The sequence below is a fragment of the Bactrocera oleae genome, chromosome 2, assembly GCF_042242935.1.
Source record: "Bactrocera oleae isolate idBacOlea1 chromosome 2, idBacOlea1, whole genome shotgun sequence".
Classification (NCBI taxonomy): domain Eukaryota; kingdom Metazoa; phylum Arthropoda; class Insecta; order Diptera; family Tephritidae; genus Bactrocera; species Bactrocera oleae.
This window is the reverse complement of record NC_091536.1, coordinates 9,474,696-9,490,452: the sequence shown is the minus strand read 5'-3', so window position 1 is coordinate 9,490,452 and position 15,757 is coordinate 9,474,696. Positions and strand designations below refer to the sequence as shown.

Sequence of the window (15,757 nt, the reverse complement as noted above, 5' to 3'; positions counted from 1 at the left end):
CAGCTACGCCACTCATCAAACTTTGCGCTCACTATATCAACACTTGCTAACTCACCTGATAAACGGACGACGATATGTGAAATGTATTGGGCACCTGAAACAGCGACAAAAGCATTGTCATCAGACATTGCCACTTGCCGAAATGCCCTACCAAATCGCCAATGACATCGGTCTCATCCTCACCATTGCTGCTCGTGCTTATGTGTGGTTCCCGTCGCGTGGTTGGCGCTGTTGCTAGCGGTGAGGGGCCATTATTGGCGGTGATCGTGCCGCTGTTTGCTCTAGCGTTTGTCACTGTTGCCGTCGTGTTCGTCGTTGTATTGGCAGGTGGCGCTTCGCTCGTTGCTGTGTTGTTGATCTCATTGGAATTAGAATTTTTACGTTTTGCCGTCATTTGTTTGTGTGATTTGTGCAGCGGTTGTTGTTGATATTGTTGTGGTGACGTTTGCGCTTGTAACGTCACAGTTGTTATTGCTGGTGTTAATTTACAGTCATTAGCTGTGTGTGTAAGCGTTGGGGACGGTTTTTTACGGTTTTGTTGATTACCAAATGGTGTTGCTGCAATTAGAATGCGAACGAATTATAAAGATGAGATAGTTATATAGTTAAATTTAGAATAGGAATCTAATCTGTCAGTATAGAGCTAATGGTATTCAAACTATCGGAAACTTAAATACAAAATTCGGATATTGAAATATAATATTTGAATAAACGAAAGTATCTTTACGATTTATTTTAAATAATAGTGAATTGGTAAGAAAGGGTTAAGTTCGGTAGTATCCAAACTTTACATACTCTATTAGATAGATAATTGTCCAGTGATAATACGTACAGTTAATTGTTTCAAGATATCATACATACTAACCATACGGTACAAAGTCAACATTACGTATATGGTGGCTAAGTTAATTATTGAACCGATTTTATTCAATGTTTAGCACCAGTTCAAACTGATAGGAGGAATGATTAAACTTAATTTCAGTAGGATTTATTTTGATTGACCGATAACTTCAGCTATGGGTATATTGGACGCAGCGCGCGATGCGAGCTAAGATTTGCACGATTTGCAAGCGTTGTTCCGGAGAAAGTCTATTCACTATGAAATGGCAAATCAGAACTGAGTCAAGCAACAGCTGGCAAAAAAGACCAACTCCGAAAAAAGTATTGTCTCATTGAAAACCACGGTCTAAAAAACACCGTTAGATCACAGTTGACTCAAACATTTGGTCTCTAAAGACTTAAATAAATTCTAGCAAAAAGTAGTCTTTAAAAGAAAAGAAAAAGGTTTAAGCATCGTCTTTTTTGTGTTTTTTTGTTAGTGGAAAGTACGGAAGTTCAAGGTGGCAACCAATGGGATATACCAATGGCATGTGCTTTAGTTATTTGACGAACTTTTTTGTTTTCTTCCTTTTCTAATTAATTAAGCATTCCAATGATTTCATTTATAAATTTTTCATGCATTATTTTTTTTATCTTTCCTGATTTCATGTTGTTGTTGTTGCTTTTTTTAAATGATTGCGCTACGCTTAAGAGTAAACTGAATCGCATTAGTAAGGCCAAATTTTACAAGCAGTCACTGAACTAAAATTGGCCTTTGACCCCTCTACAATTCTTCTTTCCTACTATTCTACGAATTTTCGTACATATGTTTGTTGTGATTTGCCTTTGACCACATTCAGTAGCAGGACTTTTTGTTGCTGATTTATTGCTTTATTTATTTATTTCTTGTTTGTTTTTGTTAAATTGTTTGTTGCTTCAAGGCATTTCTGGGTGATACATACAAATACTTTCGGATCTGCTTTCGAAATAAGATGGCCATAGGTGATTTTTACCATTGAATTGGCAATTTTTATGTACAAATACCTATGAATGTGTGTGCTTTGCGTACGTTCAATGCCTTCTTGACTTATGTAAACGAATTGGTTAAACTTGTACACGCTCGTTTGAACTTTTCTCTACATGTTGTAATTTTAGTTGTATGTGAGTGTCAATAAGTACATATAGGCAGTAAAAAGATTGTATATATAAAGAAGGGTGGCACTTAAATGTTAACATAAGGTATGTACATATGTACAACGTATTGCCTAACCCCCTACAGCTTTAATTCTACTATAGACGAAGGTATTATATATAAATGTTTGATGTTATTGGAGGCAACGATTGAAAATCATAATTGGTTCAGATACTAGTATAGATAGGTAGCTAAGGTGGACGTCTGACGACGTACCAAGGCCTTTAGATGTTAGTATAACAAAATATGAAATTAATTTTCCTACGAACACTTCAAATAAAAATATTTCATGCTTTATGTCCAATATATGGATGTCGAAATATATTTTTGGTCTATTCTGAGCACGCTTCAAGCTTGATTTTGGTGCTTGGGTCATCACATCACATTTTGATTTTTTTTTCGCATGCTTAGATTTTGTTGAGTTTGCCTTCGATTCTTCAAACCTTTGAAAATTGTGAATCAAACGAACAACTGGTACAAATTAGAAAGACAAGCACATATAATAGTGAGTGCCTAAAATACGTTAATCAAGTATCGACATACCCACTGACAATGAAATCCAATGAATTATAGCTATTAAAAAGGTGCGTAATCGAAGGCAGATATTAATTCTTAACTTCTTTGCACTCTCCTCCGATGGAAGCTAGTTTAAAAGCATTAAAATGCAGTTTTATATACTTATAAATGATATGATGAATATTAGACTCTTTTGGTGTTTCATGATGGACCAAAAAGGACAAAAGTAGCTCACAAAAGAATTCGAAGCCAATGACATATTATCACTGTCAAAAACTACGAAGTTCGAAAATAATTGAGCAATATACGAAATAAAAAGAGTTTAGATGGATCATTAGTACTTTCGGTTTCCTTAAACGTGGTATTTGTGTAATGGATTATCTCGATCTTCTTAGTTTTGTAAATCGTTTAGGCATAGCCATATCCCGCTTAAGTGCTTTTGCAATAACATAGGCGATAAAAATATGCTACTTAGCCTTAAAAATAATAAAAGTAACCAAAAGTGCTACACAAAATACTTTGGGGAGTTTGTGGCGAAAATTTTAATGCGATGTGTTGTTAATATTTTTCAGAATTTTTCAGCTCACTGCAACTCCAACTTCATGTATTATAAACTCAAGAGAAAATTCCAAGGAAATTAAATGCATCCTTCAATACGCGAATCCATTTATCAAAATTTGTTTTATCATTTAATTGACTTAACGGCGAAACTTCATTGGAAAAGCTCTTAAAAAGCACACTGTATAACTTGACACTGTGTAGGATTGTATACATGTTTGTACATACATATGTATTTATTTATTTATGCTGTCCGGCACTCACACAGACAGTCAGCTCTGATTGTGTTTACTTCTTATTTACTATTCCGTTTTTCGGCTTTTATGCGCGTCAGTAAATGCGAAAAGTTTCCCAATTCGACGAAAAAATAACATACAAATAAATAAAAAACATTACGCTTGCAAACCTGTCTGTGTATGTATGTGTGCAGACTTTGTCGTTTGGTGTTAGAAAGTTGCTCGTAATCCTTCTGTTAGTTCTCTAATCCTTTTAAGCAGACTTCAGTTGCTACAATAACAAAAGAAAACCGTGCAGCCCTACTGCTTTTGTATTTTTTCTCCAATTTTTATACCCTGAACAGGGTATATAAGTTTGCATGTATTTTGTAACACATGACGAGCTAAGTGGATTTATCCATGTCCGTCTGTCTGTATAGACGCGAACTAGTCCCTCAGTTTTTATGATATCGACCTAAATTTTGCAAACGTCTTTTCCCCCCCAAAGCTGCCATACAAACTGAACGATTGGAATAAAGTTTTTGATTGAAAAACTTTTCCATTTGTTGAGATATCTTCACCAAATTCAACATGGGTTATTCAGATCAAGTACCTATCGCATATAGCTGTCATACAAACTGATCGATCAGAGTTCTTGTAAGGAATTTTTGTGACAGGTATTATAGTTTCGGTGCAAGTGAAGTTGACATTTTTTCTAGTTTCTTTTGTTTTGGGTTTCGCCATCAGTTTAGTCGGTAGTGTTTATTTTGCTGATACTGCTCATAGCAGTAAGTATATAAAAAGCTTAGAGTAATTTAATTTGTACTAATCTAGCATTAGCAGTGATTCACTGACACATTACTGTTAGTTCGAGTGACTACATGTGTATGTATACCATACATATGGGTCTGATATGTGTCCAGCATTATGAACAAAAGAGTTGAATAAGCAATCAAATGAAAATAACGCTATCAAATCCACGAAGAGTAAATAAAAGAACACGCTCGTAAGCCAACTTCACTAAGAGTTCGCTAAATTAATTAAAGTTTCGCTGAACTTTGTTTGTTGTGCATACAAAGAAGATTCATGCTAGTTACAATTACGAGTGGAGAATAGTAAATCTATTATTTATTTAACGCCACACAATACTATTGCTAATTGTTATTAAATATGCTTTGTACATTTACTCATTAATGCTATACTTTATTGTGTAAAACTGTGTAAGTAAAGACCTTTGTAGCTCTTTCTTCCAGAAAATTATATTCATTTTGTGCTAGAGTGTTTTTTTAAATTCTTGGCAAACAGCAAACGGGAAAAGACACCGCTAATGAAAGACTGTTGAGAAGCTCTTAATAAATGCTTCCATAGGTTTACTCCATGTGCAATCAATTCATTTAAGTCGTCTTCGATTCGCCATTCCGCTGCTCGCTTTATTTGAGCTCTGTCCTTTTCTTATGACATTTACAAAATAAAATTTGTCCGCGGAAAGAAAAAAAAAAATCTTATTAACGTGGTGTAACAGGTTTTTACTCTCTATTAATTTGATTTTTCGAAAATGTTAGACCTATACCAGTTGTTTGTTCGACTCGTCACTCTTTTAGGTTTGGCGAAACGAACATTGTTTGCAAAATTTTTTTTTTTACATCTTAGTCTACTCACAAACTCCGAGTTTAAAATTATAAAATGTTTTTTGACTCTTCTTTAACTTTACTTTTCTTGAAGTTAAAACTCAGATTCGCAACAAAATTGGACTGGAAGATTGAACATTTCTTTCACCGTTTGAAAAATATGTTCTAATATTTATGAAGAGCTATCATAGACACACTTTAAGTTCGGATTTGTGAAAAAATATTTCTTTATTTTCATTTGAACGTAAAGCTCTCTCGCAGCCCTTCTAGTCTAAATAAAGAGATATTTTCGTGTACTTATATATAAATCTGCCTATGTGTGCCATCTTGTCACTAAAAATTGTTCAAATCGTACTAAAACTATTCAAGTCCTCAGATACTAAATACGTGGACCGCAGTTCCTATAGCGAACATTTTATCGAATATATCGGTCAATATGTGAGATACATTCTAGAAATTCGAGAAGAGTGCTTTTCTGATAATAATTGTCTATATGTCAAAAATGGGTTGTATCGGGTAAATAATTCCTTTAATCGCCATATATCTAATAGAACGATTTTCGAACTACCGACTGACTTTATAACGCATATGTCGGGGAATAAGTAAGATACCTTAGCAAAATTGGCTGAATGTATAATATTAAATACTCGTATATTATACAGTTTAATGCCAGAAATATGTGGAATTGGTTCACAAATTATCCAAACCACCATATACTACACATATATATTGAATATCGTTGTACTAACAAACATTAAGCACCTGAAGGTATTTCCCTGGCTTTGATCTTGGCAAGTTTCAATAGTATGAAATGTTCGGCTACACCTGAACTTAGCCCTTCCTTACTTGTTTTAACTTTAAAGTACCATATATAAGGTTGTCAAATATCTCCCGTCCGCTTTTTTGCTCTTCATTCAATGCTTTATAAAAAGTGTTACAGTGATCGGATTTAGTTAAAATATGCGCCGTTTTGTTCGATGATCTGTTTCCATCTAGACGGAAGCTTCATAATACCTTCCTCGTAGAAGCCCCCCTCCTTATTTGCGAAGAATTCGGACAGCCACTTTTCACAAGCCTCTTTTGAGTTCAACTTCACACCACCAAGGGCATTCGCCATGGACAGGAACAGGTGGTAATCACTTGGCGCTACGTCCGGGCTATATGGTGGATGCGATAAAACCTCCCATCCGAGCTCCCGTAGCTTCTGACGAGTCATCAACGAAGTGTGTGGTCTGGCGTTGTCCTGGTAGAACACTACACCTTTCCTGTTGGCCAATTCTGGACGCTTCTGACGGATCGCCTGCTTCAAGCGGTCCAGTTGTTCGCAGTAGATGGTAGAATTAAGCGTCTGGCCATATGGGAGCAGCTCATAGTGGATGATTCCCTTCCAATCCCACCAAACACACAGCAAAACCTTCCTGTCCGTCAATCACGGCTTGGCCACTGTTTGGGACGATTCACCGGCCTTCGACCACGACCGTTTTCGCTTGATATTGTCGTATGTGATCAATTTTTCGTCGCCAGTCACCATCCGCTTCAAGAATGGGACGAGTTCGTTCCGTTTCAGCAGCATATCGCAGAAGGTTTTTTTGCGTCAAATTATGCGGCACCCAAACATCAAACTTTTTTTTGTATCCAGCCTTCTGCAGATGGTTTAAAATGGTTTGGTGACTAACTCCCATCTCCTGGGCGATGTCACGAGATGCCATATGCCGGTCTAACTCGATGTATTCCATGATTTGATCGGTATTTGTCGTCACAGGTCTTCCGCCGGCTGGCTTATCCATGGTGTCGTTTTCACCGGCTCTGAATCGTCGAAACCATTCCTCCACGGTTCGAAGTGATAGAGTACCATCCCCCAAAACACCATTAATCTCACGGAACGTTTCTATAGCGGATTTGCCTTTAACGAAGGAAAACTTTAAAATAGCGCGAATTTCAGCGTTAGTGAACTCCATGTTTACACGTCTATAACTGTTGAACGCAATATCCAAACTAATCATGCATTGCGTTGTTTTGTAGGTTATACCTTTCAAATTATGTATAGTGTTGCCAGATACGAGCTCTGTAGCGCTTTGTACATAGCCGCGAAATTCAAAAGACAAAAAAGCGGAAGGGAAATAACGGCCAGCCTTATATGTGCTCAACACTGTTAAGCAACTGTGCTTGCTTCAAAAGCAATGCTACTTCGGTACCAGGGAGCTAAGAAAGTTTCTTGAGCTTTGCGAGCGCATAGTTTGTTTTGTTGTAGGAATTAGATAATAAATATATTTTGACTACAATAAAACTACGCTAGCATATGTTGCACAAATACCACACTAAAACCATTAAATAATGATTACAAATAGCTGTACACAAAACTTTCCACTTTATGTGCTTTAAACTTTGCTAATCGGCGAAAGTAAAGCGACTGCCAGCTAGTTATTTGGCCCAACTAACTTTACGCATTAAATAAAGCGATGTTGCATGCAACATGGGTGCATGAGTATGCATGTGTCTACAAAGCATGCAAATTTGCTTGCGTACACTCACGCCGACTCAACCGCCGAGCGAAAGCACAAATTAAGTCTCAGTGAACTTTATCATGTACGCTTGCATAATTCTAAACACGCACACACACACTGCATATATGTATAGATATCTTTAGTATATGCACACACATATGAAAAAATTTATGTGCATTCATAGAATCTATCAATTTATGCGCATGAATATTCACATCCTTGCACACTGTACGCAAACACACACATACTCACGTGAGTGTGCAGTTAACGCCTTGAAACGCATTCAGCGAAAAATTTCATGCACTTGCGTCCACTGCAACAGCTGCTGCTGTTGCCAATGCCGCAAAGCTGCTGTCGACTAAATCAGTCAGGCATGCATGCAGCCATGCATGCAACAACAATTACAGCTATATGACAATAGTGTAGAGCGTCGATTGCAACAGCTAGTAGCACCAGTAGTGACAATAACAAAAACAAAAACAACCAATAAATTTGTTTTTGCGCTTAGGTTGCCCGTCCAATGGCACCCTCATGATAGACTGTGTGACGCTAGTTGGCGGTGACATAGCCACAACGTGTTGGTCGGTTGGTTTAGTCTACGCCAAGCTTTCAGCGCTGCGTGTGGCATATACCATACATATGTATGTACAAGTATATATGTATGCATGTTGCATGACTATGTTTTGCAATGACGATAATTAATTATCGCAATTTGGACGCTTGCATTTTATACAATGGCCAGTATATGAGTATAAACGTGGCTGAGAAACATTTTTACTTATATAGAAATGTAGTCCTCCACAGATACATTTGTACAATATGTATATTTGCGGTTTTTTTTAGAGTGTTAAGAGTGTTAGGGTTTTCAAAATATTCGAACAATTTTTTATATCTAATTTTTTTTGGCTTAAAGTACATTTTGGAGTCTTAATAACATTTGTAATTTGGTAGAATAGTAAAAAAAAAATTCTATCAAAGCTTATGTCACATGCAACTTTAATCACGATTTTTTCGAAAGGCTAAAAACAATCATACTGATACCGTTTTTTTTTTAAATTTATTTCAGATAGCCTGAGTTCAGATAGCCTTTCGCCCGTCGGGGTTCTCTTGAAAAGATGATTCCAAAGATTAGCTCAGCAGTATAAATTTTGTTTTTTCTTAAACTCAAAAAGCTCTTTAATAAGGTATGGAAGAGAGAATTTCGTTTTGTTTCTCAATGTTCCTATAAAAAAGTTTTGAAGTTAGGTTTTGATGTTACTATGTTGATGTATGATGTTCTAAATATGATTTCTACTGTTTTAAACTTAAACTAATTCTAAAAATGCATAAAAAAAATATAACAAAAATAATATGTTTGCTTAGACATTTGTAATTTAGTGAAATCAATTATTTGTTCTCAGTTTTTTTTTAGTTACGATAGCAGCCATAATTTTGTACTTAGAGATCGGTTGGAAAGTTGTCATCGTGACATACTTGGCTATTTCTTGCAATTTTTAAGTTTTTAATTTTTTTATGTATTGTGAATAAATTGATGAAATGCAGTGAAATTATGAAGAAAAAGCCTTTAAATTGATAGTAAAACGACCCCTTTGGTTAAGGTGTTACAATAAGTACGTATGTTGGCTTTTATATTTTGCGATTTGGTAACCTAGCAACTCACAACTTTACGTAAAGTTTGACAGTTTTGATGTTATACATACTCAGAACATTTCGACATACGAGCGCTATATGTGCTGTTTACAGTATTTCAAAATATTCATCGAGACCAAAAAATGGACTCGAACACTTCGCGCAATTATATTAAATATCGTGTCATCTAGAATGGTCCTAGCCCTTAAATAATGAATAAATTACATCTTATATTTCTTTGTTTTTGTAAATAATCTGTATCTTTATCTATAGTTTTATCTTTATCTTAAATATCGTGTCATCTAGAATGGTCCTAGCCCTTAAATAATGAATAAATTACATCTTATATTTCATTGTATTTGTAAATAATCTGTATCTTTACCTATACTTTTATCTTTATCTATTATCTCCAACTTTATCTTATTATTTATTTTTATTTTTCTGATTATCTTTTTCTTTATTCTGTTTATTTGTATATTTTACTTAACCTTTCACTTTATCTCTTATATTTATCTTTGTGTTAGTTTTACATTTTTTGGAAGGGCTTAAACTCTTTAAAGCCTTAAATTTTAAATAATATTTTTTAGGGGTCTAAACTGGTCGAACCCTAAAATAATGAAAAATGCAATTCTAATATTATACATTTTTTAAACCATCTGTCCCTTTATTTTATATTTATCTTTTATTTGTCTTTATCTTTGCTTTGTATCAATATCTTTGCTATTTCTATCTATATTTTAACCTTTATTTTCTTTATCTTTATATTCAACGTTACCCTTAACTTAATGCTATATCTTTGTCTTTGTATAATCTTTAAAAATATCTTCATGATCATATTGGTTCCCATTTTATCTTAATTATCTGACAAATAAAATCTTCATTATTTATATTATCTTTCTATCTCAAACTTTATATTTTTATAAATTAACTTAAGATAAAAAATTTACACCCACTTGAATACACTTTTTCCATTTTTTGCCTTTTTCACCGTTCGCTTTTTTATGCGCCAAACGCATTGATGCTCAAATTATATGACTACGCACGAAAAAACAACATACAAGTACAAATACAAACATACATATTACATATGGGTGGCCCTGTGTGTCAACAGAAGTAAAAGCAACAGCTGCGACAATTTGTTGCAACACTCCAATGCACACAATTGTGGCATTTAACATGAACTCTCGCCATTGCCTAGTGATGACTCACATACACCCTGACACCTATATATATGTATGTAGATGTCAGTACATATGTGTCACAGTGTCGTCATCACTGGCGACAGAACTCATGGCCACATGGTGATCTTGGTATTGGACATTTTCAGCAAAATTGGTAGCCATAGTGCTTGACGTTGCCCGCATCAGTGACAACTGATGGCCATAGGTGGCAAGGTCACCCAACGCTCAATGCTACAAATTACATTTAAAGCGATACAAATGTGTGAGCCGACCAGAGGAAGATGACAATGTCATTGGTGTTGATATCAAGGACAGATATGGGATGCGGAAGTGCGGTTACTGTATAGTTGGCCGGGGTTGAGGAGGTCAACTGCGCCGACAGATCATCAGGTGGCATACATGTATACCACACGCGAGTACTCACACATACTTATACATTTATATGTATGCATAATGCGACCACTTTACGTGCACTAGTGCCTTAGCTTGAGCTCTTCATTTGCATGCCACTTAATTGCTGGTTTGCTTCATGCCTTGCACAATGCTCTCTATATGCACATACTTATTTGCAAGCATTGCTTGTGTTACAAATCGTCAGGCATTTGCATGTTAACTATTCTATTGCAATTTCCAACTGTTAAAGCGTTATAATTAAGCAACAACAATCATTCTTCCGGTTTTGATAAATCAATTTGCAATAATTGGAATGTGTTGCACACACGACAGGTGTTTGTAGTGAATTTGCTTGCACGATGTGTTGTTACAAATTTACATTGACATTTTTTTCAAATACGGAATTAATATATGAAATTACTATACATAGTTTTATCAATAAAGAGTTTATAACAAAACGAGATTAGAGGAGTTATACAAACGAGCCGAAAGAGAGAGGGAGAAAGTGGAGGGAAGAAATATATTTTCGCAGTATTCGTAGTAGTTTTAGAAGCACTTGGCTCGTAGACGTAATACTTATCTCCGCTAACAACCTGCCCAATTATATCTATAAACCTAAATTCAATCCCTTGTTACATTTTTATGAATGAAAATATGTTACTGGAAACAAACACCAGCTGTCTTTGGTTCGCCAAGCGTTGGAGAAAAGCGAATCGAACAAATTATACTAGATGTTCAAACAAACGGGCAACACTTGCGGTGCAACCCTGCACTAATATGTCTTCTAAAGCATGTGCAATGTTGTTGCGACCCTCTTTGGTAGAGCAAATCTTCTGTTCGCTTCAAAAAGCAATTTAATAACTACTTAGTTTTGTTTTCTTTGAACAATCATAAAAAATTTCACCAAAATTTGACAAAAAAAAATTTTTTTAATTTTATATTCACCTACAGTTTTGAATATACTCGTAAAGCAATCAAGCTTACCTGTCTCAAATAATACAAATCTATAAGAGAAAAACTAATCTTAGCAACTCGAAGCGAAACATGATAACATGATAGTTATAAGAAATGAAATTAAAAATGTTGTCAAACTTTTGGACTTATAGATAAGACTTACGAAACATTTTTTTAGCTATCATAATTAGATCCAAAATTTTTCAATAACGACAAAAATAAAATGAAATTCCTTCCTTGAAATAAAATTGCAGCTGTGTCGAGTGGAAGTTGGTTTCTTGGATTGTACAGACATTACAATCACTGGGAACAAGTATTATTCTTCCGATCTGCAGATAGCTTTTCATAACAAAAATATGTCTCGGTCCGCAAGAAAAGCGACCGGACTCAGTCATAGCTCAGTTCACGGCTACTTAAAATGGAAAGATTTCAAGCCTTGACCATAAATCGGAACTTCGAAGTTTCATCTAAATAAAATAACCTACCAGATACTGTTTCGTTGAAGCTAAGTGCATACTTCTGTCATAAAACTAATTTTTATTCGCTGAACAGACCGCTGTCAGTATATACGCGAAATAGTCCCTCAGTTTTTGAGTTATCGATCGAATCGCCGATATCGCGCTAATATAGCATTATAGCCCATACATACTTGTATGGAAAACTTATTTATTTCACGAGTTATCTTCACGAAATTCGACAAGGGTTATTGTCTTAGGCAATAATACAATGTCCGAAGAAATTGTTCAGATCGGATAACTATAGCATGCAGCAAGTTATCGTAAGGAATACTTTGTATTTGTGAACAGTATCACAGCTTCAATGCAACTGAAGTTAACGTTTTTTCTTGTTTTTGTTTAAACTAAAAAATTGCTTATGAAAATATTTCAAAGGAAATTATTCAGCTCATTGCATTGTGAAGTAATTCAAATAGTTATTTGAATTAATGGATTTTCCATAATTACTCAGCGTAAGCATTTGTTTGATTGTTAACATGGAATATTGTTTAATTTATGCAAATGAAAAAAATTGTGAGATATTAGACGGCGGTTATACAAGTACTTTAGCATTATAATTAAATTGCACACACATATAATCACATAAGTATTACAAAGTGTTTAAGTGGCTAATAGTTTACTTGTATGCACATTCCGAGTAAAATACTCAACAATTGTGCTAAATGAGCAACTGAAAAAGTCTATAATATTTCTGAAAGATGCAAAATTTGTGGGAGGGGCAGTGACGTTTGAAGCTAAAAAACTGCTAAGTTCAAATGCGCAGGTTTTCATATCATAAATACAACTTGAAATATTTTTATAAACATACAAATTAGTAATAAATTAAATTCCGTAAATTCGTTAATTTTCTAAACTAAGTGGAAAAATATTTAACTAAATTAGTAAAAAACTTTTTAAAAATGTTAATTATCTGTATACTTTAAACATTACTTATTTTATTCAAAGTTTTCTTTCACATAATTTTAAATATAATTTTAAAAAATGATATTGGTGCTTTTTAATTTGAAATGCTTATAATTTAATTAAAAATGCATGCTTGCTAATCAATACCCATTTCAGCTGCTTGCAGAAAACCCTATTGTCTTACTAATTTCAAAAGCAATTAGGCCAACCTAAGAATCTCAGGTGTAGTATTTAGCATTTTCAAGCCTTCAATAATTTTTCTATGCTAATTAAATATAATTACATACAGTCTAATGAGGAAAATGCATGAATTAACTTAATTTTATTTTATACTTTTTTAAAAATTTTCTTAGAAAGGTAAAATATTAATTTAAGTAATTACTGAAATTGTTGTAAATAATTACGTGTTTAAAAAAAAATAATAGACAAAGAAGCGCTTAGTTTGCGTGAAGTCGTATTTAAGCCTTCCGAAGTTTCCTCAGCGGTTTTTTCAGCATTTGTGTAGCATGAATTTATAATAAAAATGCTCTTCCAAGGTGACATAATATAATATCATTTTGAAGAAATTTCAGCGTACAACTCTGACGTTCAAAATGTGGGTTTTACAAATATTTATATTCCATTACATTTTAGAATGCCAAAAATATATATAATATTTATAAAACAATACTAAAGGCAGCTGAGTTATAAGTAATCATAATTTTTTCCACGACAGGGCTTTGAATTCATTACTTAATAAGCAGAAACCGTCATAGATTTGTTACTGATCTGTACGCTAAATTGTGAATTAACCACCAGCTATTCTATCTCTACTTGATTATGACAAGTTTTTTCTATTCGACGGTCTAGCAAATTACAAGAATATAGTCAAACTCATTATTTTTCACACTTTAATTATTAATATTTATGCCAAGAGGTTTTATTTTTTGGAAGTTGAGACTTATGCTAGTCTATATTGGTCTTAATGTTTTCAATGCTTCTTAAAACCAAAAATTTAATTTATATAAACTGTAAAATATTTTTTATTTAGATTCAGGAATAAATGAAGATAATATATGAGATGAAATAATGCCAAAATTCGTAATCTATTTTAAGAATTTAGTGCTTTAAAAATATCTAATTGGAGAGCTGACTTGTTTTCGATGCGTCAACAATTTTTACAGGTTTTCAATTGTCAACTTTGTTCCGAAATTTGTAATTTTCTAAGCCTTTTGGCATGCATATGGCAACATCTCTTCTATTCCAATGACTTCATTCATGGATCGGTATAAATCAGGAGCGTAAACCTAATTGGTATTTCGATAGTTTATACCTTCAAAAATAGCATACTAAAATTTCGAAACGTTGTCTCAAAAATTTTGTGAGTTGGAGCCATTTAAAGGGCAGCCATTCAGTTCAATTCGCTCCACCAGTTTATTTTATTTAAGCTTTTGTCTCCAAACAACATTTTTCGAATTTGCTGCAGTAATAACTCGAAGACAAATGATTTGATCACCATGACATTGTTTTTTGCCTGTTCTGCATATAATTCTACGTACAATAGTTGAATCGGTTTTTGGATCTGACCAACGTCCAAATTTGGGGCAAAATTCAACTTTTTTTGTTTTAAACGCCGGCATTTCGTCAATTTTTAAGTTTTCTAGTTTAACGAGAATTCTTTTATATTTTAGTTTCATCCACGGAGAAGACCGGAACACATGCAGTGCCGTCGAAAATCTCGTATAACTCAAAAAATATTTAATTTTTTTTTTAATTTCACTGTGTATTCTCGAAACATGTAAAAGTAAACTGTGAAAAATTTAAAACAATCAATAATTTACTTCCCAAAAACCGACTATTTTATGCTGTCACAATTAGTAGATGTCTATAATAAAGAACAAAGTCGTTTTGTGATATTGCTTTCGAAAATCTTCGTGCAGTATTATATTTTAGCTCGGAAGTTAGGTAAAAGGGTCGTGAATACTTGCTTGCCAATAATAACCAAACAAGGTTTTTGGTCCAACTCGTTTATTCGTTACTTTTATTACCTACTTACAGAAGCTTAAGCAAATTTAATATTTAATAATATTATTATATTATTTTTAAAAATAACAAAAATAAGCACAGCGGCTTCTAGTGTAATCTCTGTTCGGTCAACTTATACTCAAAATTATTAATTAGGCTACATTTTTAAAATTGATTTGACTTTCTTTCAGCAAATTCTTAATTGTGATGATTTTAGCGCTCACTGATCTACATGTGCATATATTGTAACAACTCATATATTAGCGCTTACAGTTATTTATAAAATTTCCAAAATTAGTATGAATTTACATTCCCGCTACAATAATCATTCAATTACATAGTATTTAATATTATCATTTGCGAATTTATTTATATTAAATCAACAAGGTGTCGGTGAATTGATGTGTTTACAATAACAATTGTAAATAAAACACACTAAGCTAAGGCGCTTGAGTAAACAAATCAATATAATTGCAAATGTTTGCTAAAACACGCCGGCATTCGCGGTTAGCCGCAATTTTGCCAGCCCTTCATTAAACAAAAGCAACAAAAAAGTGCTAAAAATGCATGTGGAATTGGAAATTATACCACGTTGCCATCCCCACTTTTCAATGAGTTCATTTATGCCATTTATTCAACACTCGTTCGTCAAAGCATTTGGAAATTCAAGCCGCCGCAAATAATTGAAAAATGTCGAAATTCGCGAGGCATTTAACTAGGTGTCTTTATTTGCCGCTATTCCTTAG

General features: G+C 33.9%; 1 protein-coding gene across 7 annotated transcripts in view; it reads right to left on the bottom strand.

Annotated features, from left to right (window-relative positions):
• The window catches only part of LOC106620711 (organic cation transporter protein), an 84,763-nt gene that overhangs the window by 13,572 nt on the left and 55,434 nt on the right, over positions 1–15,757 (bottom strand). For all 7 annotated transcript variants that reach the window (XM_070108489.1, XM_070108484.1, XM_070108495.1 and 4 more), the window contains one exon: positions 56–558. In XM_070108489.1, coding sequence (XP_069964590.1) covers positions 56–558 — 503 coding nt within the window. The remainder of the gene's footprint in view (positions 1–55; positions 559–15,757) is intronic.